General features: G+C 39.0%; 1 protein-coding gene and 1 long non-coding RNA gene across 2 annotated transcripts in view; both read right to left on the bottom strand.

Moving 5' to 3' along the window:
• Window positions 1-4,131: 4,131 nt before the first annotated feature.
• The window catches only part of LOC124459699, a 54,822-nt gene continuing 32,776 nt past the window's right edge, over window positions 4,132-26,177 (bottom strand). The window contains exons 2-3 of the long non-coding RNA XR_006953738.1: window positions 4,450-4,626; window positions 4,132-4,329 (exon numbers count right to left, since the gene is read on the bottom strand). This is a non-coding gene — a long non-coding RNA (uncharacterized LOC124459699). The remainder of the gene's footprint in view (window positions 4,330-4,449; window positions 4,627-26,177) is intronic.
• Window positions 15,806-23,886, bottom strand: LOC6649650 (homeotic protein empty spiracles). The gene is made up of 3 exons (XM_023179745.2): window positions 22,908-23,886; window positions 16,815-16,972; window positions 15,806-16,411 (listed from the first exon to the last, which is right to left on the bottom strand). The coding sequence occupies exons 1-3, from the start codon at window positions 23,827-23,829 to the stop codon at window positions 15,887-15,889; spliced, it is 1,605 nt and encodes a 534-aa protein (XP_023035513.1). The 5' UTR covers window positions 23,830-23,886; the 3' UTR covers window positions 15,806-15,886.

Genomic DNA, 26,177 nt, shown 5'->3' on the forward strand with positions numbered 1-26,177 from the left:
TTTTTGACATATCTATTTTAGGCAAGTCAATTGCTTGCATTTAGATTGAAAAAAGGAACGAGATTCGAACCGTCAGTTTAACATTTGATTTATCACTTAAAGGAAATTGATGTATTACGTTTTTGAAGTAGTTATCTACGATTTTTGGATTTTTGGCTCTTTATTTAGGTAATTAAATCTCTTTTAAAAATCTAAGTAAAGTGATATTAGAAAAGTTCTTGAATAGTTCTATTTCCGTTTAAAAAGTTTAAATTCTCTGAAGAATTCGACTCCATATATTATATAGATTCAGGTTAACAAGGAAAATATGTCACAAAAATGACTTTAAGGCTTAAAAGATGTTGGTCTTTAAACATTAATGATATTTCTGAAAGATGTATTTCTTAAAAAAAAAGAGTTTTACGTATTCTATGGATCAACAATTTAATATATTGATAGAATTATCCATCAAATCTCTAGACAATTTCCAAATGATCGTGATTATTTAAAGTTCGTCACTAAGTTAGTTGGCCAATTAGTCTAGAAATGCCTATGGTAAAGTATTCACAGATTAAGTGAGAGAAAGAGAGCGAGAGAGAGAATAAGTGTGAGAGAGCCAAAGAGATTTTGGGATGTCGACGCCTTCTGTTAACAACCGGACAACCACCGCGTGTTTGGCATGGCTTATTAAAACGCAAACGGCTTTTTACGATGGCAATAAATTGAATGTGCTTGTGGATTGTGGCCTTTTTTTCTGATCCCCTTTGGATGGCAATGGCTATGCAAAAAAATAAAAAAAGAAGGAGTATAGCCACGGCAGCAGCAACGGCAACAACAACAACAACAACAAACAAACAGTATGCAACAAGAGGGCAGCGTTTATGGCTTAAATTAATAAAATAAGCTTTGTCAGACAATTTACAACGCGTCTTCAGCGAGCAGATTACGAGCACGCGGGCACGAAGAACTCGCAGACGACGATCTTCTTCACTGTTGCCTCAGTGTCTACCTTGTCTCTGGCCGTTTGGTTTAGTTCTCGAGTCCAACTCGGACTTGGACTGTGACTGTCGTATCCACTGATTCTGGTTTAGTTACTTGCAGATGCCAAGGGGGAGAGTGGCGAGCGGGGGCAGAGAAGGAAGTGTGGATGCTAGGCGGGAATGTGTGTATATGTATGCATGGTGTTTGCTTCGTTAATTAGTGAACATATTTCGTATAATCGGTGTCATATTAGTTATAAATTGGATAAAAGCTCAAAACGACAACTTAATTAATTTTAAATTCCAATTTATAAGCGGGAAAATGCAAAAGTGTTGTTGCTGCCCCCATAACAATGTAACGATGGTGTGCCTTTGATAACGATTATGGAAATGCAAATGGCAATAAGAGGACCCACTCCTAACCCAATGAAGTTTCAGCTAATCATGTAGCCTTGCATGTAGTTATTTTCTAGGAAATAGAGAAGGCAGCGTGATTTAAATGACAAAAGTTAAAAGAGAGAAGAAATGTTTTTGCAATCGACTACCATGATATTGGTTAAAAAACATATTCCAGCTGATTGGACTCATCTTCACGTTGTCATCTCTAATCCAGAGGTCTATCTACCACAGCTTCATTTAAATTTTCGTTTTTTCTCTTTTGCTTTTAGCTCTCTTCTACTCTCCATTTTATTTTTGCTGGCTTTTGCCAATTCTGAGAATTTTATGTTGGCTCGGCTCGTTGGCTGCTTTTGCTGCTGCTGCTCCTTTGGGCCCCCAATTCGATTCCATGTCTGGGCAGTTGATATATTGCAACGATCATCAGTGATCATCATTTTGTTTTGAGGAGATTGCATTTCGATCAGCAGCAAGCAGGCGCAGCAACAGCAAATCGAAAAGGCCGAAGATGTGGTTGAGAGACCAAGTCTGGGGACTGGAGACTGCGGACTGCGGACTGTAAGTCTCAGACTCAGGGGCCGAGGCCGCGCATCAACTGTAAATTATCTTATAACTTAATTCATTAATAAATTTATGAATTGATCGTTGTAAATTGTTGATATTTATTACTATACCGATTTGTGACATTGTCTTCTTGCCTCGATCTTCGTGTGGTCATTGTCTATTTGGTTGATAAATTTTCTTCAAAACTCTTTCAGCCTAGATACAAAGGCATCGCCAGTGGGCTGTAGTTGGTTATAAATGGCCTGGTCATTTGTCAGGCACTGGCACTTTTTCATTTTCCATTCCCCTCCATCAGCTCTAAGACATTGTAATTAATGTGGCATTTAGATTTAAAGACGATTTGCTTAATTTATATTGATAAATTTCAATTATTAAGTCATCATCATCAACAAAAGTAGATGCGAATGAATGAAACCGCACACAGAAATGACATCTCTAAATAAATGAATGGCTAAATGGATGAATGAATGAAATGAAAGAGAGAGAATTTCACTTCCTGAGGCTTTAATAACGGAAGAACTGAAGAATATAAATGCTAATCAATGTAAACAAACCTCATAAATATTTAAAAAAATCTCTCAAACCATCTGCTAAGAATGAAAACATTTTGAAAACTGTTTTTTGGGAATATATACAAATTCACTTTGTATTAAAAAGGGTATATAAGTTTCGACATGCTCTCATTATTATAATCTTGTTTACTTTATTCTTGAATTAAGAAAAAAAAGAAGGTTTTTCGGTCCATTCTATATATAAATGTCAACTTGAGAAGGGTTTCTCTTATGATGAAAGCCTGATTTTGAAAATGTGTGGAAGTGTGAGATCCCTTAAACAGTTATAAATGTAGTAAATGGTTAGCAGGTGACTCTTTCCAAGGAATGCAATAATTTGGGTTAACCTGGTAGAAAGTCTCAAAAAGTGTCTTTATCATTGAGTTAAGGGGTTCAGCTTTTGTAAGAATGATTTTAAATTAAATTGTATGTGTAGAAAATCAAAATGGGCCAAACTTGCCTTCTTATTCTTTGATAATTTCGCTGACTGATAAAGTGAAGACTTCATGTGGCGACAGCTTGGGATCGCAGCCTTCTTCAGAGACTTCTTGCCGCATTAATTTTGCTAATCCTGATCTCAGGTGGTGCTGATGCTGGTGCTGTCGCCTTCGACGACGATGATGATGATGATGATGAGCATTGGCCGAGCATAAGACGGACTGAATTTCGAGTCCAAAATCATCCTCCGTCTTCACTACATGGAATGATTTTATATGGTTATATTTCTTACTTTTGACAGCAACAAGGATCGTTTGTCGTTGAAAGAGTGTTGAGTGCTGCCGCTGCTGCTGCTTCTGCTGCTGTCTGTCTTTCTGTTCCCAAGGAATGTGTCAAATTAACACACAATGGTCAACCTAATACATTATACAATAAGTGTGTGTGGTTAACAATGATCCAAAATCCACATTTCTCCAAAAACAAAAAAGAAAAGAAGAAGATGTAGAGACACACATAAGTGTCCATGTGCATATAAACAACACTCTTACTCATAAATTGTGATCAATCTTGTAAGTAGCTAACAATATATATAGGAACGAATCGGTTAATCGCTTAATTTATGCAACTGCTACAAATCGTAACAATGTTGCAAGGGGCAAATACTTGGGTTTGGTTCTCATTTGCCCTGGGTTGGGGCTAATAAACGATCATTTAATAACCATTTTAATGCCAAATTTACGATCGTTTTATTTGCATAAATTACCAAAGTTGCCAACTGTGGGCACATTAATTTCCCAACCAAATTGCCAATAAAATGTTATTTATGAACAAACAAAAAAAAAAAAAAGGGAATACAAAAAATACCTTATCCAATGCGTCTCAGAACAAAATATGGTTGAATGGTAAAGATATGACCTTTTATACTTATATACGCACATCCATCTACATATGTACATATATAGGTGCATATAGAATCATTCGGAAGATGAAGGCAATAAAGTTTATTGGTATTGATTTCTTTCTTATAATAACTTTGAACTTCTTTCTTATAATATGCTTACTAATAGAGTCATAAAATTTTGCGTATTGCTCATATGACAGATTTCAAGAATTTTAGGTGTTGAACAATCATCTCAATTAGTTGAGAGATTCATTTATTTGATCCCTATATTCCATTATGGTTACAAAATAGAAGCATCAACTTTGATTTTGATTATGATTTAATATATTAAGAGTCAGCTTTAATGACATCTTATTTATATGAATTCCATGACTTTTCGTGTATATTATTTTATTGAATAGCCAACAGTCATGTGTTAGGTTACTGCTGGATCCTGGAATGTTTTGACAATGTTGATATGAGGCTAAGATATAGGTGCATATGTCTCACTTTGCAGATTATCCATAAAATCATCTAGATTCTAGAAGAGAGAATGATAAGACATTCTTCAAACGGACACAACCCATTTTTATATTTATTTCGTTACAAATTTAATCACTATTCTTAAAAATGAAAATATATTTTACTGGCATTTACTTACTTGGAAATTTGGCATAACGATTTTCATTTTAAGATGTATGGATAGAAGATGCAGTTCTAGATTAGTTAAGATTAAGTAACCAACTACTTTTGTTTTTGCCGCTTTCTTTTACGATCCTCACGCACCCATAAAATCGTTCAAGATCCCAAAGACAAGAAGCTGCAACAAGTGACATTTCTGTGGATGACAACAGAGTCATAAAGCATATTAGTTTAATGGCCTTCAGAGTAGTTCATTAACTCTGACTCTGATTTTGGTCTTTCTGGCCCTAACCTATGTTCTGACTGGTCGCCTTTTAATTGTCTGTTGGTTTGTTTGTTCCATGAACTAGAAAACCGGTTAAGGGCCTCTCATCAAAAAGGCCTAGTAAAATTTATTTTGTAGGGTTTTTGCCAAAAAAAAAGTAAGAAACATGATTTAAAATTAGCATTAGAACTGAGAACGTTGTGTGGTCTGTGTATATTGTGGATCACGTCTCTTAGATGAGGCAGAAATGTATGCCACATGACAAGCAATTAAGCTTTCGGACTCTGACAAAAGTACGTGCCCCGTCCAGTGTCCAGGTCCATTGGGGTTTACTGAACTCGGCCTCAAAAGCTATAAATTTATGACAAATTTTTTAAAAAGAAATGGCCACACGGCGTGTGGTTCTCCTGTCGACGACAGGGTTGAATCTCTCTCTTACGACGTGGTCGCATTTAACACCACGCATCATTTTAATTATTTATTTGCCCATAAAACAGTCGAAATTGTTGAATATGCCATAAGGAGGAAGGCGTCTGCTCAACTTTCGGCACAGTTTTTCGTTTGGCTGACTGAAAATCGTTAAATTTAACAAATTGCCAACGATTTTTATCGCCTTCCATGCCCAGCCCATAGATTGTTTCTGACGCTTTTTTCTCCCCCTCTCTCTCTCTTTCTCTCTCTGTCTGTCTGTCTCTTTTTCTCGGACTGTCAAATTTATTTATGACCAAAGTAAACATATTTCAGTTTTGTTTTGCGACAAAGGATAATTGGCCATGCGATGTAAAAAGAAGTTACTCATTACAGAATTTTTAAAATGGTCTTTGATTTTTAATGAACACTTAAAGATATTGCCAATTTCTTGATTTAAAATTAATTTGTTCATAAACATAAGTAAATGAACATTAAGGGCAAACGCAGTTGCCAATTCCTCTTTAAGAGGAAGTTATCAACAGATTGCTCGGTGTGCTAATGATTTTTAATTTGTTATTACCTGCATTATTACACTGGTTCCCTAGGAACAAAGAATCCATCAAGATCATGGAATCACAACAGCTTAAATAAGTTAGGTATTTCTGTAGTTACTTCCTCGGTTCTTCTCTCATTTCACTTTACTTTTTATAGTTCTTAAAAAATAATGTTTGATTTCATGAAAACCCTTACTAAATTTCAATTTCCAATAGGGTAAGCAAGAAATCAACTGATTGTTTGCTACAGACATAAATTTCGTTCAAGTTCGTTGCCTAAGTCTTTTGTTTTGGCCAAGGCAATATTTTGGGGGTAGTCATGTGATTTGGTTACTTTAGTGTTTGTCATTCAACTAATTAAGTAAATCCATATTAAACATAACAATTTCATGCCTAATTACGAAAAGCAAGTTTAATTAAAGCGTAAAAAGTAAAGATTATAAACAATTTTTTGCAGCTAAGACATGGAAAGAGCCAGCTAATTGCGTGCCATATGCAATGGCTGCCAGCAGCAGCAGTCGTTGCCGCAGCCATGGCAAACAAAACTTGACAGCTGCCAGTGGGCAACAACAACAACAACAACAACAAATATGTTAACTGAAAATAACCTGTAATTATAATAATTATCTGTAAATTATATGGCGCATTTACAATTGCACACGGATTCATGAGCTTGTCATAAAAATTTTAAACAGTTAACTTGCCTGCTTTTATTTGCCAGTGGTCAAATTTCATTCAAGTGTGTGTCGGCTAATACCGGTTGCAATATTAAATGCACTGTAAAAAATTCTTATATAGGTTTAAGTTCCGCAACTCGCTTAGGAGTTGATATATAGATCAAGGTGTTAATTAAGGTGTTTCACACTAAGTCTATTTATATGCAATTGTAAAAAAAGTTTAATCAATTATTTTTTTGCAGTGTATGCCACAAAACAGCACACACAATTGCAGCACTAACATTGTATATGTTTGTTTAAAACGTGATCATAGTCTCCATTTAGAAATTAAACCAAATTTCATTCGCTTGTTAAATTGTCGCGTACTCGCACTTTTGGCCTCATCCGGTGGTCTCCCCTCTCATTCCCGTGTGCCATAACGTTGATTCTTCGTAATTGAAACGAGTTTGACACAAGTGAACACAAGTTTTCAACATCATTGTCAGATGTTTCGCCAGTTTGAGTGTCGGTTATAAAGTAATTAGCCTCAATTTAATGTTTATACTTTGTTGATTATGATTATGTTAATTATACGACTTTATGCGACAGTTTTTTTTTTGTTTTTTGTTTGTTTTGGGCTTGCTTAGCTTTTTAAAGACATATAGAAAAGGGGAAATTCAGGTTAAACCGGCGCTGTTGACTTTGATGAACTCAAAAGTGTGACATGAGACAACAAGATGTTGCCAAATAATGGAGTTAGGGGTTTAACTAAAAGACTCTTAATCGCAAACTAGTGGGTGTGATAGAGATAATCAAGAGACTAGTTCTAAATGGTTAAACCAATCAAACTAAAGTCTTAAAGCTAAACCTGTTTGATTAAAAGGTCCATTCTATGTTGATCATATTGATGATAGTCATATAATTAAAGAAAATGCAAGCGAATCGCTTGAAGCGCTGAGATCTAATGGCTTTCTATTAAAAACTAATTTTATTAATTAAGGAAAACAACTTAATTATGATGTAAACTGCTGCATCAGCGCCAAAATTATGGTCCAGCTGCTTACTCTAACTCTTTGGCATCCATGCTTCTACCAACTCTTGCCTCCTTCTAACCCCGCCGCCAGCTGGTATACTAATTATGGGCAAGCTGCATCTTACATTGCCAGACACCTGAATCTGTTGGAACGATGTTGAAAATTAAAACACGATAAATGAGTTTAATAATGGCGGCAATTAAATGGCTACACGATGCAAAGCAACACACAACATCAACAGCAGACTCCAGTCCAGTCCAGTACAGTGTGTATTTGAACCGATACCCGATTCTCACTCGATTCCCATGGGGCAGCAGCATCTCAATTACGGCTGCTCTGCATGGCGCTTCACGGTTGAGAAATTCAACGCCACTTTCAAAAACGCATCACTCAAAGTAAATGAACACACACTTCTTGTCCATTGCAGGCGTTGAGGCTTGTTAGGTGTTTCAGACTGGAGGAGATTGAGCTGGCTGGTCATATACATGTATACTTCTACCTATATAAATAAAAGGTGCGTATCTTCTTTGCTGGCCTAACTCATCAGCAATTTATTAAAACTCATCAATACTCATCAAAATGCCTTGGCCTTGCCTTAGAAGCGTACACACACACACCAAAGAGAAACCGAACCGAATGCCTGCGGTTAATTTAGCGCAGTTCAATAAGAGTTGGGCCCGAAAACATTGAAATTGAAATACGATTTTACAACTTTATTTGGGTTTTTATAATAACATTCAGGCTAATCTCTTTGTAACTCATTTCAAAAGTCTGTCTGTCTGTCTGTCTGCCGCGCGGACTTCTTCACCTTCTTGTTAGTCATTTGTCTGTATGTTCGTTTGGCTCATTTGTGGCTGGATCTACTTACGTTTTTCTCTTGTTTTACTCATCACAAGATGTTTTGCATATGTCAGAGTCGGGGCATCTCACAGAAAGAACACAGTCTTTCGAAAAGCAATCAATCTAGGCCATCAATTTGGGGGAAATGCATCAAAGTTGGCAGCCCGAACAGCTTGATTAGTTGTACAACTGCGTTTTGCCAGCCAGCCGAGTGCATGACGGGCCCATTAGTTCAATTTGTAAATTCGAGAAGGATTTCATCTGTCTGTGTTTCGGTCTGTCGGTCTGGTGTCTATTTCAAAATTAACCAATTTCTTGGTTCTCCTTTCTGCTTTTTCATAATTGGCTCACAATTTATATGCTGCCATAATTTGATTTTGCCGTCACAAATGTTTGATGCATTCACCTGATCAATTAATCATTGATTATTGATATTTCTTGCTGTTCAAAATTTTTGGGGGCGTGTTGCAGTTAATGAACCTACATAAGTAAGTAGTATGTCAGAACTCATCACAGTAAGTTTGAATATTGAAATCATGTTTTCGTTTCATTCTTGTCGCAGGAAAAAATTTCAATTCAAAAATTTCTCACCATTTGCCGGGGACAGCACGCGCAAAAAGTTCATTAACAAGACTTTGGTAGACCTTTTGTCGCCTGAACCTTTTTGGAATGAAATTGAAAACGTCTGGAGGACAAGGCTCAAACGAACTGCCTGCTCTGGTTGTATGTGCTTGTAGTTGGGTTCCTAATCTGTGTCACCGCATCAGCGGCAAAAGTGTTTGGATATTTGTTTAATGAAAAGCGAAACGTACGCAAGCCACAACAGACACACACACACACACATACCAACCGAGTAGAAGGAACACCAAAAGAAGAAAGAGAGACCTCAGACCCTTAAGGATTCGCAAAAGGAGACCAGATCCGGGATGTGGAGGTATCCTATCGGGCATTTAAAATCAAGTCATTGGCTTTGGGCTTGGCCCGTCATCGTCATCGTCATCTTCTTCTGGCCAATTCCAATCCCTTGTCCCCGTAATCTGCATTTGCTGCGCAATTAATTAAGTTGAGCATTTTTAAATGTGTTTGCTGACTTTTTGGCCTGTTACCATTTTAATGCCCAACAACAGCAAAGAGCAACAGCAACGGCCAAAAGCAATCTGAACAAGTTCTTTAACATGTCTAATTAGTTGTTGTGTTGCTTAGCATATGGTTGATGTTGCTGATGTTGTTGTTGTTGGTGTTGCTGGTGCTTCTGCTGCGTGCGATAAAAAAAATGCATGGCACTCATTTAGTGTTTTTCTTAAGCTGAGACATAAATTTGCCAGCAGTTAAAAAACACGTTCAGAAAGTGGTGGATACCAAGAGAATGTCGGTTTTAAAGAATTCGCGTTAAGATAAACTTGAGGTTGAATATAACAACACAAAATACGTAGAAATACCTATTAGGTATTACATTTATATCACACAAATAGGGCATAAGTTTAGTAAAAGGATTATCCCCAGTTTTTATTATTAGTAATAGTCGAGATATTATCCTTAGTGTTAATCAGAAACAGAAGAAGAAGTTGGATTGGATTGGCGTTTAAAATTATTAAGATTTTCAGTTTGTTTTCTGTTTAAATAATATAAAATTGATATTGAAAAAGGTTTAGATTGAAAAAATTTGAACGTTGGCTTCTCAGTTAAGATTGTTTTCACAAACTCTGTCAACTTTTGAAAAGGAATTGATTTATTTTAATTAACTCCCTTACTCTTACAGAAATCTTTCAAAAGCAAAACAATATTCATAATATATATTATAGACATTCTTGATAGGTTTCTGCTGATCCGTTTCAACAGTTGTTTGCTTGATGCAAGCAAATCCATTTGCTTAACTTTACTAGAGTTTTGTCTGTTTGTGCTAATTTGAATTTAATTGCTGGGGCTGCATTAACACATGCCTGGCAGAAAGGAGTAAAGGCGCCTGTAGACCAACACGACCTGGACTTGGATCTGGGCAATGTGTTTGGGTTAAAAATTATGCGCCAACAGCAGTGGCTAATGCTAAGAATAAGTTGTACACCTAACCCCTCCATCTACCCCCTGATAGCTGCTAGTCTAGTCTCCACAATGGATTCCATATGCTCTGTCTGCGTGCTTCATCTGTGGCTCTATGTCATTTTAATGGCCGGCGCTGTTGCTGTTGTTGTTGTTGCCAGTAAATGACCAATGGCGTTTTCTCTTCCAACTGGTTGAGGCAGCTGTACTGAGTCAAAAATGCGTGCAAAATTGCACCAACGAAGCGAAGCGAGCTTTGTGTTTGAGTTGTGGCAGTCAAGATGTCTTGGTCTTCGTTTGGAACTTGCCTCCCGGTAGCAGGCAATGCTGACAGGCCGCCGGCTGACGTGCAGTCCAGTGGCCACTGGTCAGTCTCGGTCTTAGTTCGAGGCCAAACAGCCAGCCAGCCAGCCAGGCAGTTTTTATTATGGTTAGCTTTTTTTGTTTTTGTTTTTTTGGTAGGTAATTAATCATGGTGCATAAATTAATGTAACCAGAAGTTAATTTACTTAAGTTTATTTGCACAGGTTTTGCTGAAGGGCAGAGGAACCGGCTCCTATCTAAAAATGGAGTTTATTCAGCTCCTTCTCCATCTTGTCCATGTCATCTGTCCCAACCTTTGAAGCAGCACTTGCCTAGCCAATTAATTAATTAACCTTTGGCCTCGGCTCTTCTCAAGATAACTTGGAATTATTAAAATCAATAATCCTTACAATGTGGGAGCCTGGGCCACGCCCCTTTTAACATAAGCAGAGCCCAATTTGAAAGGCTCTTTGGCTTTGGCTTTGGCTTTGCCGACAACATCGTTGTTATTGGCATTAAAACCTTTTCAACTAGCAGTCAATACGTTATGGGCAATTGCATGAGGCAGTGCGGGTGTTGCACTATCATAAAGAGGGGTGAGGGGCAGAGGAGAGGGCTAAAAGTTTTGTAGCTCAGTCAATAAATCTGGCAAATTGTTTGGCAAAATGTTGAAAAGGCAACGTCGCGTTGGCCAACTACTTTAAAATAATTAGTGGGTGCGGCCTGCAACCGAAGTTGGTAGAAGTTTTGCCGCTGACAATGGTCTAAATTATGGGGTAACATAAGTTTCATGGTACACTTGCGGCGGAGATGGTTGGGTTGGGGGCAGACAGGGTATCGGAATTGAAATCAGTAACTGGCAACCAGGTGCCAAGCTGGTTGATGTGAATGCCATTTGCTCAACCGAAATCACAACACAACACAACACAAAGCGACAACAAACACAGCTGGCACAATGAGCAGTTAATTAACACATTTTGGGGCTTATTATGGCTTCAAGAAAATTGCGGGGGAACTCAAGTCGGGCTGCACCTGTAGAAAATGTCATGGTTTTTGGCCAATTTACTGGTTCGTTTACTAAAAAAGAGATATGATTTATTTTTGTTTACCCCTTCTCTAGCTCTCATCATGATCATCATCATTATGAGTCGAACGAAATTTCAATTTGTTTCAGAAATAAAAAATCTACTCCAAATGCCACACCCTTGAAAGGTAGAAAAATACGAAAACCAAAAATCATTTGAAGGAAATCACATTATACATATATGCCTCAGTCTGGAATGGTCACACCCACTTGGGATCATCATTTGACTGTCTCTCCTCATGGAAAGTAGAACGAAGTCCCGGCGCCCCGATCTTTTTCTTTAAAAAGCGTCTTTTAATATAAATCGTTTGCCATTCATCTTGAGCCCATTAATTTATAAATATACCTAAGACAGAATCTACCATATAAACGAAACAACAACAACAATGAAAGCTCCATTGCCCACTTCGCCCTTGCGTGCTTATTGTGGGCGTGGCTGTTTTGCTGGCAAGTGCGCCAAATGAGCGCTCATTAATTTCCCGAAAAATGAGTTTTCAAAACAACAACAATAACAACAACAACCGAAATGCATTAAATTGAATTTGTTGTTGGCGTGTAAGCCAAACTGAAATTAACTTTTGAACAATTCGTGCTTAATTAATGTTAATTTTCCATGCATCTAAAACTAAATTGCATAAATTTCACACTTAACTGAAAAGCGAAACGAAACCGTTTGAAAAGCTAACTAACATTAACAAATAAATTGCTATGGAAAAATTGTCAATAACAACAACAACAATTTGTTGTTAGATGCAATTAATTGCAAATGCAATTGCCACTTTAACTTAATTGTCAATTAATTAAATGTTTCATTTAGACAACAACGCCATAAATTTCATAAAGGGGCGTACATCACTTTTCATTTGACAACCAATAACTCATAGGCCAGTAGAGTAACTCGGACTGGAAAAGGCTAAAAGGGATTTATATTTTTCTATTCAGTATTACTAAGTGAGAGGATTTATATATAAAACTATATGGTTAGAGGGCAAGGGAGAACGTTTCGATTGGTTTTAAGTCAAGTTTCCAGAGTGAATATCGAATTCTGAACTATGATTTTTATTTTTTTATGCCTATTCATTCTTTATGCCTGTAATTAATTATTTAATGGCTAATAATTCAGATCTATTGTAAAATGTTAACAATATTATTAAACCAATTTTAAAAACTTTCCGAAATACTGTTTCTTTCTGGAATATTATAGAAATTCGTAAACTTCTTTTAACTGGAAATACATTTAAAGTTATTAAGTACTTTATGGACTTAGCATTTTCAAATCTCTACAAGATTTAACTACTGAGATTATCTTATTCTTTTGACAAATGATCATCATCTATAAACTATAGCTATGAGGTCTGTATTTTCTTTACTTTTAATTCAGTTGTTTTTTCTTGGGCAGAATTGTTCTATCAATAGATCGTGAATCTCTTTTATCTATCTATGACTTGCAATAGAAACCTATATGTTTATAGGATTAGGATTTTGAACTCTGTAAAGATTTCCACCAAAATAAAAAAATTAATGAATTTAATTTATGAACAAAACTAGAATATCAGGTTTACATTATTTACGATACTCCAAACCGAATCATTTTTCATAATCATAAAAACTGTATTAATTTTTACTAATTGGATTGAAGTAATAGCATTTCAAAAAAAACTTTAAGTAGTCAATAAAGTGAAGATTATTAAAGAGTATGACAAAATCGGTGATTGACTTGAATGCTTTTGATGGGTTGTTTGTTTTGAGCATTTTAAGATCATTAAATTGCAATTACGTAATTGCGAAATATAGCTCGTGCGTCAATAGGTTCCTTATGTAGATTCCAATTAAAAAGGCATTAAAATTGCAGCAACCACTGAAACCCGACTCACATTCAAACATATCAACAACCGTGAATTGGGAATACTGCAATAGGCGGTCTTCACCTGTTCGGAACACACCTCAGGACATGGTCAACAGAGAGACAGGGAGCGAGAGAGATCTTTCTCTCTGGCAATGCATTTCATTTTAGGTGCAGTCGATATAGGTACATACATATGTGTTATTTATGGCGCCAGAAAATTAACTTTTCCTCTTGGCTGACATGGAAACCAATTTGCCAATTGACGCCTCCGACGATGGACTCTTCCAGACTTTGGTTTTATTTCATTTAAATTTATGGCGCCACAAGAGTTTTCTCAACTCTGATTTATGGTCTATGGTAACGATTGGATAGCTGCTGAATCATAGATGTATATATGTATATAGGAGCAGTGAATATAGTCATATGGATAAGCTATATATCCAGTCGCATCGTTAATCGACCGCCCACGTTGTCGCCGGTCAACGGGTGTCTGGCTCATCAAAGGCGCCAAATGAAGCTTAAACTGCTATTCGGTTGCCATTTGGCAAAAAATTTTCTATTTGCTGCCCATACAAATTGCCACTAAATAGTTGAGCCAAAGAGTCAACAGAGCGGCCCACGCCTACGCTCTGAACGGCACGTTCACATTTGCTTAGCTGCACTGCAGCAACTGTCAGGGCCATCAGGCGTCAAGCTTGTCCGTTGTCTTGGCTGTCAAATTTGCTCTGCCAGCTGCACTAATGACGCCCTTAATATGCTTCAAGTGTTTCGGTGTAGTACGGGCCCATTGATGGTTTTAGCTTGTTGACTTGGCCGAAAGCCATTTCCCTCTCATTTGTGCAAATTTGTTTTCAAAGTCGTCGTTGGCACACACACACGCTAATAACAAACGTCTTGTGCACTGTGGTGCAAAAGCTATGGGAATAAGTCTAATATTTACAATCATGTACCATACGGGCTTAAAGTCTGTTCATGCTAGAACCCCTTCTTGGTTGGCAGTACCAACTTATTTACTATCTAATAGTTACATATTTGCTAATATGTTTTACCATCCGAGTGAAAGCAAAAGGATTGACGTGAAGGTAAATCAGGAGTAGTGGCACCTTTCAGCCATTCACATTCACCACCATCTATCTACCTCCAATAGACAACTTCATTGTATGAGCTCATACGCTCATAAATTTCAGGCCACCCACACCTATCGACCGACCATACCATCCATTCCATTCCCCCCATTTGCAATTAAGTAATTCTCACATCGTTTATGCAAAATACGAGGAATATTCAGGCATATTCTCTCTCCTTTCCTCCTTTCCTGGCTCCTGAAGTCCCAGTCCCACTTGACTGGCCACACCACCCAGTTCTGGTGATTGCTCGCGTGCAACCTCAACACCCTTTGCTTGTATTCAAGTGGCCCATAAATTGTTGGCCAAGTTTTTCACGGGACACGCCCACTTTTCGTTGCGCTGCTTTGACAACGGCAATTACCTTGAACCTTTTGGAGCGTTCGTTTATATTTTTTTTACCATCCATCGACAAAAATTTATTTATATTGTATTTTCCAGAGTTTTGCTGCCGGGAGCAGGGGCTCTAAAAACTCTTTCCCTTTATTTTATATACCTACATACATATATTTATTTATATTTTTTGGTTTATTTTACGTTACAGCCCAAATGAAGCCAAATTGCTGGGCCCATTAGTTTTGGGTTGAGTTGTTCCCCTCCCCAGAGGGGGGGAGAGGAATTCTAAGGATGAGAAATGTTTATTGGCAATCGTTTGCATTTTTAATATCAATTTCGTATGAATCTGTATAACCAATCAATTTCGACTGTTAGTTATTGACTGACGTTTATTTTTGGCCGCTTTATGAGACCGTAATTCGGAATTGTTGATTGCATTTTTACAGTCACCATTTAGCATATAACATGCTAAAATTGGCTAAAAGAGTTCGTGCTGATATGTTAAGGGATTTGGAGTGACTGAAAGGTTGTTCAGAACGGGGATCGGGAGGGCCATCAACAACAACTCAATAAAGGAAACTTGTTAGCAAATTTATTTCTTCAATTGGCTGTTGAGTGAATGCCGCTTGGCAGCTCCACATCGATCGATATACAAAGTGAGAGTTTAAATGTTTTTATTTTCGGAAAATTGCTGGAAAAAAATAAACGGTTATTTATTTAGTTTGTTGATGATTCATGAACTCTTTGCCCATTAACATTTTAATCAAACTTTCCCTAGTAAATTTTTGATAGTTTTTACTTGCTTACTCTTTACCATTTTTGTTGTTTTTAATTATCATATTTGTATGCAATAAGATTTAAACAATTTAAAATTAATTTATACAGTTTTTAAATAATTTACACAAAAAATTTAAGAAAAAAAAGGAACACAAATTAGCCAACACTAAGTAAGTTGCTGCAGTTGAATTATTTTTCTCGCTCTCGCTCTCGCTCACGTTCTCGTTCTCTTTCTCGTTCCTTTTCCCTTAGATAAAGTTGCTGCTGTTGCTGCATAAAATGTTGCTGCTGCTGCTGTTGGTGCTGATGGAAGTGTTGCTGATGTTGCTGCAGCAACTGTTGCTGCTGCTGGGGTGTCAGTGTTGCCGTTGCCTCGCCATGCTGTTGCAGCAATTGCTGCTGATGTTGGACCAATTGCTGTTGGAATTGCTCGCGCAATCTCTGATGCTCCTCGGTATCCATTTCACTGCCATAATCCTCCATATCGATCACCTCGTCCTCGTCATCCTCCTCGATATCGTCGTCATCGTCGACTTCTTCGGCATCATCGTAGCTGTGCTGGGAGCCATCGTTTTTGGCTTCATCTTCGCCATCTCCACTGCCACCGCCACCGCCTGAGGAACTGCCCTTGTTGCTCTTTGTATCGCTGCCATCGCCGCCCTCTTGTTGCATTCGCTTGTGCTTGGTGCGTCGATTTTGGAACCAGACTTTGACCTGTCCACAGGGGCGAGAAGTGCATAAACAATGTTTAATGGGGGTAAGAACAGGGGAGATGGCAGTGCTCAACCCTTTTATTTTTTTGCTTTGCTCGTAAATAAATTTAACGAGTCTTTTAATTCTATTTGCCTGCCTCTCAACTATGCCCCGAGGAGGGTTTGGTGTTGCAACACCACCACCTCTCCACCTCACCACCACCACACTTCCTCTTCGACTAATAAGTCTCGGTAACTCCCGGCACATTTGGGCCTAACGACCAGTTGACATGCAATCACTTAACCTTAAGTTTCTGTTTTCTTGTACAGAGGGTGGCTTGTCTCCAATTGAATTTGATGCGCATTCTAGCAAAAGGGTTGTCTCTCCGTCCGCTCTCTCTCCGGTGGGAGGCCTCTTAACTCACCTGGGTCTCGGTCAGGCTCAATCCCTGGGCCAGCTGCTTGCGTTCGGCTCCAACCACATAATGATTACCCTCAAAGGCATGCTCCAGCTTAAGCAGCTGCGTTGGCGAGAAGGCGGTACGCACTCGTTTCGGCTTACGAAATGGTTGGAAAAGGAAATCTGCACACGAATGATGACATGGTAAATTGTGATGTGAGAAAAGGCAGTAGGAAGAAGAAAGTAATTTTGTGTTAAATTAGTAATTTCTTGTTGAAATGTTTTCTTATAACTCAACAACAACAAAAACAAAAACACAAATGTGGCATGGTTTCTCTTCTGTGTTCTCTGATGCATGAAATGACCCAAGCACAACTTGACCGGCTCAAATATGGCTGCCAACTTGAGTACCACCAATGGCCTATTCGCCGTGACTGACATATTTCTATAAGTGTAATTTGGTAATCACAATTAACACCCAACACACCGCCATCATCATTTTTAGCAAGCAATTCATGCAGGCAGGCAGACCATCGTCGATGCTGGTGGTGTTGGTGGTGACCTCTCAACGACTCATGCCAATTAGGCGTCTTGGATTTCCGCGAATGCCATTGCAAAGATGCCGGCGCAGAAACAAAAACATAACAGCAACTCATTACAAAACAATAAACAAATTTCCAGACATGGCCCAGTAAAACAAAGAAGCTTCTGGATCGTGCCGCTGTCGGCGCTGTGTGTCTGCCATGTCTTAACATCGCTGATAAGCGAAACAATTGCTCGAGGAGAAGCAGCAGAAGCATCCAGGCTCGTTTGGGGGGCCCGACTCTGGAATACGGACGCCAAGTTGAACACTTTAGCGCTGCTAAAAGCCGCCAAGGAGCGCGCGACCAGACCTCAGTCAGGTTCCCATTGTTCTTTTTCAGCGCCTGCACAACGTGATATTTTGACGTTTATCACGATTTTGGGATTGCAATAGCTGAGAAGTGGAGCGCATCCCCATCCCCATCCTCATTGCCATAATATCCATTCCAAACCTCTCCAATACCCCCCCAAAGACCACATGACGCGCTTCAGAGAGTTAACAAATTTTCAATTGAGCCACAATTTGAATATTGATGTGGAGAAAGAAGCTCCCGTCTACAGGCAATTCGCACAGTAGCTTGTTACTGTGTTCATGATCTACCCGAGATGATATTTTGTATACCTTATTCACATGCAATGTAAAGGGTATATTGAAATATAAAGAATGTGAATAGAAATTGGATATCTTTGGGTGCCTATAGATGTATCAATTGAAATTGATTCGAAAAGCATTCTAAGAAATAGAGTAAGAATTGTTTATTCTAAGCGAGAAGTTTACGAAAAAGTTCTTTAACCTCTGAAGATATTCTCGCGACATATGTAATACTGAGAGATATGATAAAATTATAAAAAGGCCCGATTATAGAGATTTTGGATTGTTGGTATTTATTATTATTTATCCTTGTGAGGAAGATTGAAGTTGTTTGTTTGGTGAGTAACATGTATGTGTTCCTATTTATTCATATAGTTTATCATTTTGATTAGAGCAAACTTCTAATTCTGTTTTAAGACTTTTGTACAGACTCTTTTTTCATTGCTCCTTTAAGCATTTTCTTATATATGTTTGTTTCGAACTTATTGAATGAAATATCTCCGAAAAAGATTCTCCAAACATCACCCAATTTCATAAAAAGGGAAAAATAGTCCAATTAACATGATAGTTTTGTTGAAAATAAAATCTCAATCACATTTGGCATTTTAGTATTGTTTTTTTTTATTAAATCCCTATTCAATATCCTAGCTTGATTTTGAGAGAAACCACCCCACAAGTCTGCTTAACAATGCGCCCTTGTTTCAAAATGTTTGCAGATTCCTCCTGATTATCATCAATCTGTGTGTCTATAGTGTCAATGTCCTAGGAAATGGTTTTTGGCGAGTGGGCAATATAATAAATTAATAAAAAAATCATGAGAGCATAAAAATTAAGCCACTGACAAAAAAAACGAGAGATAACAAAACAAACAGTGAGCAAATACAATTGCAGATAAGTGATAAATAATAAGGCAGACAAAAAAAACCCAACGATCGATGGGACAGAGCCACAGAGGCAGAGTCAGTGGCACTTCAATCATCTACGAATATATAAAAAACAATGACAGCTGACAAGGGTGTGAGCCAAAAAGAGCTCAGAGCCAGAGCCAGAGGCTCGGCCAACTGCAATAACAACAACAACTATACAGGAATATATGGCAGCCGAGCGGACACATCAATTAATTGTCAATTGCGCGTATTTTCGCACGGCGGTTTCTTTTAAGCCGGCTCCTATAAAAATAAATAATAAAAAAAAACACACACACACACACACAAAAAATATATGGAAGGCAGCAGAAAAAACGAGCAAACTTCATTGATAGATGCGAATGCATCCGTGCACAGTAAAGTCTATGAAAAAATAATTAAGTAGCTGGAGCAACAACGTGCATCTTGTCGCTACATTGTTAGCTGTCAAATGTAACAAATGTCAAGAAATCGCCGAGGGTTCACATAGAACAAAAAACAAAACTGGATCAGAGAGAGAGAGGAGGGCCAACAAACAACAACAACAACATCAACAGCAATTGTTTGTCAAGTTCATAGCAAAAACTAAGCACGCACGCAGCGCGGCTCGATAGACTCAACAGTGGGCACTAGGCACATGGATTTTGTAGCATCTGTCAGGAGCAGCACACACAGATGCTCATACGAGGACGGGACGGACGACACATTTGTGCGTTTTGTGAACCATCAATGGGTCTAGGTTGCATTTATGAAGTGTCAAATTGACAAGTTCTCTCAGTCAGTTTCATTGTTTGCTTGTTTGCTCGATTGTTTTTTGTTATTTCTTGCTACTGCTGTTGCTTTTGCAATTGCTAACAAGATATCTCTGGCCGAATCTTTAAGCTGTTTATATTGGCTAAGCTTCTACATTGTTGTGGGTAAAACTAAAAACCCTGAGCCCACATATCCTGTTATCCTCCTGTCGCCCTTTACATTTGCAGTTCAATTTTGTTGTGTCAATATTGATTTTGTAATTGGCACACCTTGTAGATCGATTGTAAATGCTTTTCCAAAAGAAAAGCAAAGAAATTCTATTATTTCTTTAGCAAAAATCAATCAAGAACCTTAACTCATTCTTAACCGAACATCATTGGATTAGGAGGAGTTTACACTACATATGTAAAAAATGTAAAAAACCAGAGGGCCGGGGCTAACTTTGACCGCGGCAAAGTTTGTATACCCTTGCAAGTTTTTTGAGTAAAAGGTCTAATATTTGCGAAAGAACGGCTTAGGAAATAACGAAGTTATTAATCAAAGTCACTGTTCACCACCGATTGTGCCTATGGGAGCTATATGATATAGTCGCCCGATCTTAATCAAATTTGGCACAGTCATTAATAGTTATGCTAAACTGAGAAATATAAATTTTTATGACAATTGCTTCAAAAGTAACGAAGTAATTGACAAAAGTCACTGTTTTCGAAAGATCGTTCCTATGGGAGCTATATGATATAGTCACCCGATCTTGATCAAATTTGGCATAGTCGTTTATATGTGTAATTAACTCACCAATATTAAATTTCACGACAATCGCTCAGAAAATAACGAAGTTATTAAGAAAAGTCACTGTTCGTGACTTTGCCTTTTGTATGGGAGCTATATGATATAGTGATCCGATCCGGCTGAATCCGAGATATACAACGCCTGCAGTATATACAAGCCTACATGCAAAATTTCAGCTCTGTAGCTTTTACGGTCTAGGAGGAGTTTGCGTTGATCCAGACGGACGGACGGACGGACGGACGGACGGACGGACGGACGGACGGACGGACATGGCTATTTGAACTCGTCTCGTCGAGCTGATCAAGAATATATATACTTTATATGGTCGGAGATGCTTCCTTCTATGCGTTGCACACTTTTGACCAAAATTAATATACCCTTTTTGCAAGGGTATAACAATTGAGACATTTTAAAGACATGCTAAAGCTATTAAAAATAGTTCTTAATGATCTTTAATTTATCGTCCTCTTAGATGAAAGATTCATCTCGACAGTTGAAAAATTTGAAATAGGAAGAGACTACACACGTTTGGCCAAAGTCAAATCAGGACTCAGCTGTACAATAATTTAGCTATGTACATTCATATATATTTTTGAATAGTTCTAAAGAAATTTGCTGCATTGGTTATTATTATCCTTTCTAAAAATGATATCATGCAATAAAGTTTTCATTATGAAAAATGATCTGCTTGAGAACTCAGTGAATTGGCTTGAATTTCTACCAAAAAACCCTTTCAACAAGGACTCGAATGTTGTCAATAAAAGTAGATTTATCAAATTGGAGACTGAGAAATTAAGTGTTCTTAATTTTGGTAGGATAACAACCTATCTTTTCCCCTCGATCAATTGGTTTTTTAACTAAGTAACTACTGGGTCCCTATTCATTAAATAGTTACAAGCTGTCACTTCAATTGAGCTGTTGACGCTCCATCGTTATGATGGTCCTTTTGGTCTTCTCCAACAAACCGTGCTCTCCTTTGGCCTCTTCCCGCACTGAGAAATTACTCGCACGAGTTACAAACGAAAAACACTTACAATTAATGAAATCGTTATGCGAAACATTGACATTTCACGTTCATAAATCAAGCGAAAATTACAGTGAGAGAGAGAGGAAAAACACAAAAATAACAACTGAAAATGAAACTCCGCCTGTTTTATAATGAAACAGCCATGCAACATAATTAAGGCGTAACGGGCCACGTTGAAAGTAGAAGCCCAAAAAAAAAAGCAGAAGCACAGCTCTGAGGGCCCATTCAGAGACGGGAGACAAAGTACAAGTCGAAGGCAAAGGTAGATTCAGAGGCAGGTGAAAGGCGTGTGAGTGTGCCGAAAATTATTTGTGAACCTCTTCGTACTTAAACTGGCAACTGTGGAGAATGCTGCGCCATGAAAATTCAAATTGTAATTATAAGAGCAGCAGATACGCATATGGAAAAAAAAAAAGGTTAAACAATAATAAATGACAACGTTTTTTCTTTCTTTCTTGTTTTCAGATGCATGTTTTGTGGTTTTGGGAACACGTTCTGGATGGGCCAAAAGAGAGCCCATGGGTTTGGTTTGCTTTTCTTTGCTTGGATGCCCCAAAAACCTCAATTAAAAACGCATTAACATTTCATTCGTTGCACTTTGAGCCTGTCCCTGTGTGTGTGTGTTACACATACGCCGCATGAGCCCAACAACTGGCGCCGTCTGTCGGCCATTAATGGTAATTTTTTAGTCCACACACATGCACACACTCTCACTGAGAGAAAGAGAGATGCATATGTATATACTTGGATGGCCATTTAGGTACGCTGCTTGACCTAACGATCTGTGTAATGTTGTTTAAACAATTTAATTAAAATGTAATTTGTTTGGAAATAGTTATCAAAATGGGTTTGGTCTCTGCTTTCTGTTGGCTTGCTTTTAATTTTGGGTTGGGTTTAACTCTAGAATTGGAACTGGATGGACATGGCCGCTGTTCGCTGCTGCTGCTGCTGATGATGATGATGATGATGATGAGTCTGATAGACGTCTAATTAACTTGTAATAAATGTTTGCCATTTACTTATTTACGTTTAATTATATAGAAAAGGGGAAAACATCAGCTAGAAACAACTACGTTAAAAGGCTAATTGCTTGATTGGGGTTACATCTAGAGAATTCTAAATGAATATGCATCACTAGGTGTGGTGTAATTGTTCAACAATATTTGCAAATTGTATAAAAATGATTGTAGCTTGTACAAAAGTAGGTTTTGAAGACTTTCTATAGATTACAAGGTTTACTAAAGATCGATGTCGATGTCCTGTGACAGATCCCTTAGAATATTTATCAAATTGAGGTGTAGGAAACTTTGGATATGTAAAGCTTATCTAAAGAGTAATCTAATCTTGAGTAGATCAAGAAGGATAACTTGATATGCGATAGGAAAATGATAACGTAAGAGATTCATCTGATATTTGCCACCCCTAAAGACTTTACTTAGCGTTATAGAATGCTTTTCGGGGTTAACTTACTTCCTGGGAACCGTGGAAATATGCGTCCATGACGACTTAGTAGCCATGGATACAGGGGATAACTATCACGTATCAGATGGGGAGCACTTCCAAATGGATGATGGCCATGTGGTGGTGGATGCGCTGGATGGCCGGGAAACATAAGTGGATGGCCAGGTGGCAAATGCGGAGGAGGACCAAGTGGCGGTCCAGTTGGCACGGGTGGATGAGAATGCTGCTGTTGTTGTTGCTGCTGTTGCTGTTGCTGCTGCTGTTGGTGATGGTGCGCCAGGGCGGCGGCCATTTGGAATTGAGCAGCCAGAAATGGCGGTGGCGGAGGTCCCGGCGGCAGTGGTGCTGGTGGTGGTGGTGCACCAGTCGGCCCAGTTGCTGGTCTAATCGTTGTGGGTGATGTGCGGGCCTGGGATTGAGTGATTAAAGCTAAACTAGCCGGTGCCGGCAACGGTAGTGGACGGATTAGACCAGGAAGGACGGGATTAGGAGCATTATTTTGCAAAGGAGATGTCGGCGATCGAGAGCGACTGTGGGGCGAACGTGGCGGACTCCGTGAACGATCCAGAGACTCTCTACGCCGACAATAGAGAAAACCACGCGGCGATCTTGTGGCACATGTGGGTGACGAAGGACTTTCACTACGCTGTGGAGAGGCAATCACACTGACTCTCAGCGGAGATGACTTTGTCGAGGATTCACCGACTATGGAGTCAATGCTAAATGCCAATTTGGGCTTGCTGCTGGTGGTTGTAGACGAAGATGTTGTGGATGTGGATAGTGATACTGCCGCTACTGCTGATGCTGCCACTGCCGCCGCCGCTGCTGCCGCCGAGGCGTTGCTCACTGGAACAGCAGCGCCAGCTACCACAAAAGGATTCGTCGGCGCCATTGGCAGCATACTGAACGTTTGACGGCCGCACGTGACCATTTGGCACCGAAGTAACCGAATTCGTTTTGGAGAGTTTTTCTTTTTGTCTTGTTATTATTTTTTTTTTTTGGTTTTTCGTATTTGTTGTTTGTGAGGGGGTTAATTGAAAATAACAAACAATGCACACAATAACCGCCGATATAAATGGTCAGTGATCAATGATTAAATGCATATACGCATATACACACACACGCACACGAGCGCACATACACACACACGTCCGGAATTGACTTTAATGCATCAGCGATTGGCATCCCGTCGTTGACATTGATAAACTGGAGCACAACAACAACAAGAATAACGTGAACGGTGACGGTGACGGTGTCGATTCCCGTCGCTGGCCAAGCGTAACCGTATCGCTTCAATAGACAATTGTCAGCAGCAGTTTGCTTGACGTCGATTGCGGTTGCCGCGTTGATGAGCACTGTCAACGCCATTAGTATTATGGAGCGGCTAAAGGCGTCTAATTGTCGAGCAGCAGCAGCAGCAGCAGTCCAGTTGCTGCCCCCTAACCCCGCCCTGCTCCTAGTATCTAGAGCTCTTCTTGTTATTGTATCTTGTTTTTGTGGGGGCGTCGGCAAATCGTTTTCTCTGTACAGCGTCGCGTGGCCGTCGCTCGAGTGTCGGGCACACAATCAAGTCACAATACCAAAAGTCTGTTTCAATTTCTTGTCCACGGCATTCCAGTGGATAAATAAAAAAAAAAACCACCGACCCCTCCGCTTTCCTTGACTCCATCGGCACAAGTAACCACTATGACCATCTCGCTTGCTCTGCCTGTTGGAGCGCATGCGCCAAAGTAGCTTAGATAAAACCTGCTCCCAACCAAAAAACATGTGGAGCCAGCCAAGAGAAATACGTACATATGTATTGGTAGAGGGGCCTGCTCTCTCACTCGTTGTGGCTCTCTCGCTCTCTTCTTGGCCATTTTTCGCACCAGTTTATGACAGCGAAACAAACAATTTGCGCTAAACAAAACAGCATCATTAAAGCGTTTGTGGTTTTAGTGCTCTGACTCGTTGGTTAGTTGCTTGGAGTTGGAGGGGGATTGGTGGTTGGTCGTTGGTCGACCCGGTGAGGGTGGTGGTGGGGGGTGAGTGGGATAAGTGGTTGAAATGTGGGCAGCACATTGGAACCGTGGTGGATGATTGCGATGGGAAAATTGCTTCGATTGGTGTTTATTGAAAATTGAATGGAGATTTGATTAGCGAAAGCAAGTTGGTGCTTTCTTTGCGATTCGGATAAAAGTACAAAGGGCCCAAGGAGAGTGAGAAAATATTTCAATATTATTTAGAAACACTTTGTTTTCAGATTATCATGGCTTAAACCACTGTTAGTCACTGTTCTAGCTGCAACGGCGTCAACATCATCGCTTATTCTCATAGACGCCCCGTCGTCAAAGTTGGCCCAAGCAACTGAATTGGCATCTGCATCATGTTGGTCCAACATTTGAACATGAAAATGGGCGGTAACTTGGTTTCTGCACCTTCCACATAAACTGCAACTGCCCGAGAACAACTCACACAGACACACACACTCTCACATGAAGTTACCTGGGTCATCGTCATCCTCTTGGCTGAGAGTTGTGAAAATAAACACCTCGTTAAAGATGCAGGAGGAGGCATAAAACATGCAGCGCCAACTTACATACATAGGTGAGATGCATATACATACATATGTATATATGGTAAGTGAATGTATTGGTGAGCATCATCATCATCATCATCATCAACATCAGCATCAGCATCTGGCTCCAACATAAGGCCCCATGAATGGAGCAGAGGCTGGCAAATAAATTGACGTGCGCTTTGTTGGATTTGTATGCATCTAGATAAGGTCCAAGTCCAGATCCAGGGGCATGCAGTTTTTCTTTAATGTGTGTGTGTGTGTGTGAGTGTATGTGTGTGTGTGTGTGTATTGGTTGTGGCACCTTTGGGTGCGGTAATTGTAATTGGTTTTGCTTTTGCGCCACAAAAGTGTTTGCCGGGGCTGCCTCACGTTTCGGGATAAATCATTTAATTAGTCAGACAATGAGTTGAGTGAGACAGACAGAGAGAGAAAGAGAGAACAAGAGCGAGAGGGAGGAAATGGAGTTAAATAGGAGAAGCTTTCCCGCCAATGATTCGCCAAACCATCATTTGACGCCATATTGTTATTGCTGTTGGCGCTCTCCGCCCCATTATGAAGTAACTTTAAAAAAAAACAGAAAATTCGAAAAACAAAAAAAAAAATATACACACACCAAAAGGTTATCGATCGCAAATCAATGTGCTCGTCGTTGTTGATGCTTTTTGGGGCGTGTTTTTAAGCATTTTACTGTAATTGATATATGAGCAAAGATGTGCCAA

This window comes from Drosophila willistoni, chromosome 3R (genome assembly GCF_018902025.1).
Source record: "Drosophila willistoni isolate 14030-0811.24 chromosome 3R, UCI_dwil_1.1, whole genome shotgun sequence".
In the NCBI taxonomy this organism is placed as follows: domain Eukaryota; kingdom Metazoa; phylum Arthropoda; class Insecta; order Diptera; family Drosophilidae; genus Drosophila; species Drosophila willistoni.

Bases quoted from the DNA above. Each gene is read 5' to 3' on its own strand.
- LOC6649650 (XM_023179745.2), bottom strand. From the start codon at position 23,829: ATGGTCACGTGCGGCCGTCAAACGTTCAGTATGCTGCCAATGGCGCCG. The intron at 16,973-22,907 runs GTAAGTTAACCC...ATTCGTGTGCAG, and splicing joins ATTTCCACGGTTCCCAGGAA to ATTTCCTTTTCCAACCATTT. The intron at 16,412-16,814 runs GTGAGTTAAGAG...CCCTGTGGACAG, and splicing joins TGAGCCTGACCGAGACCCAG to GTCAAAGTCTGGTTCCAAAA.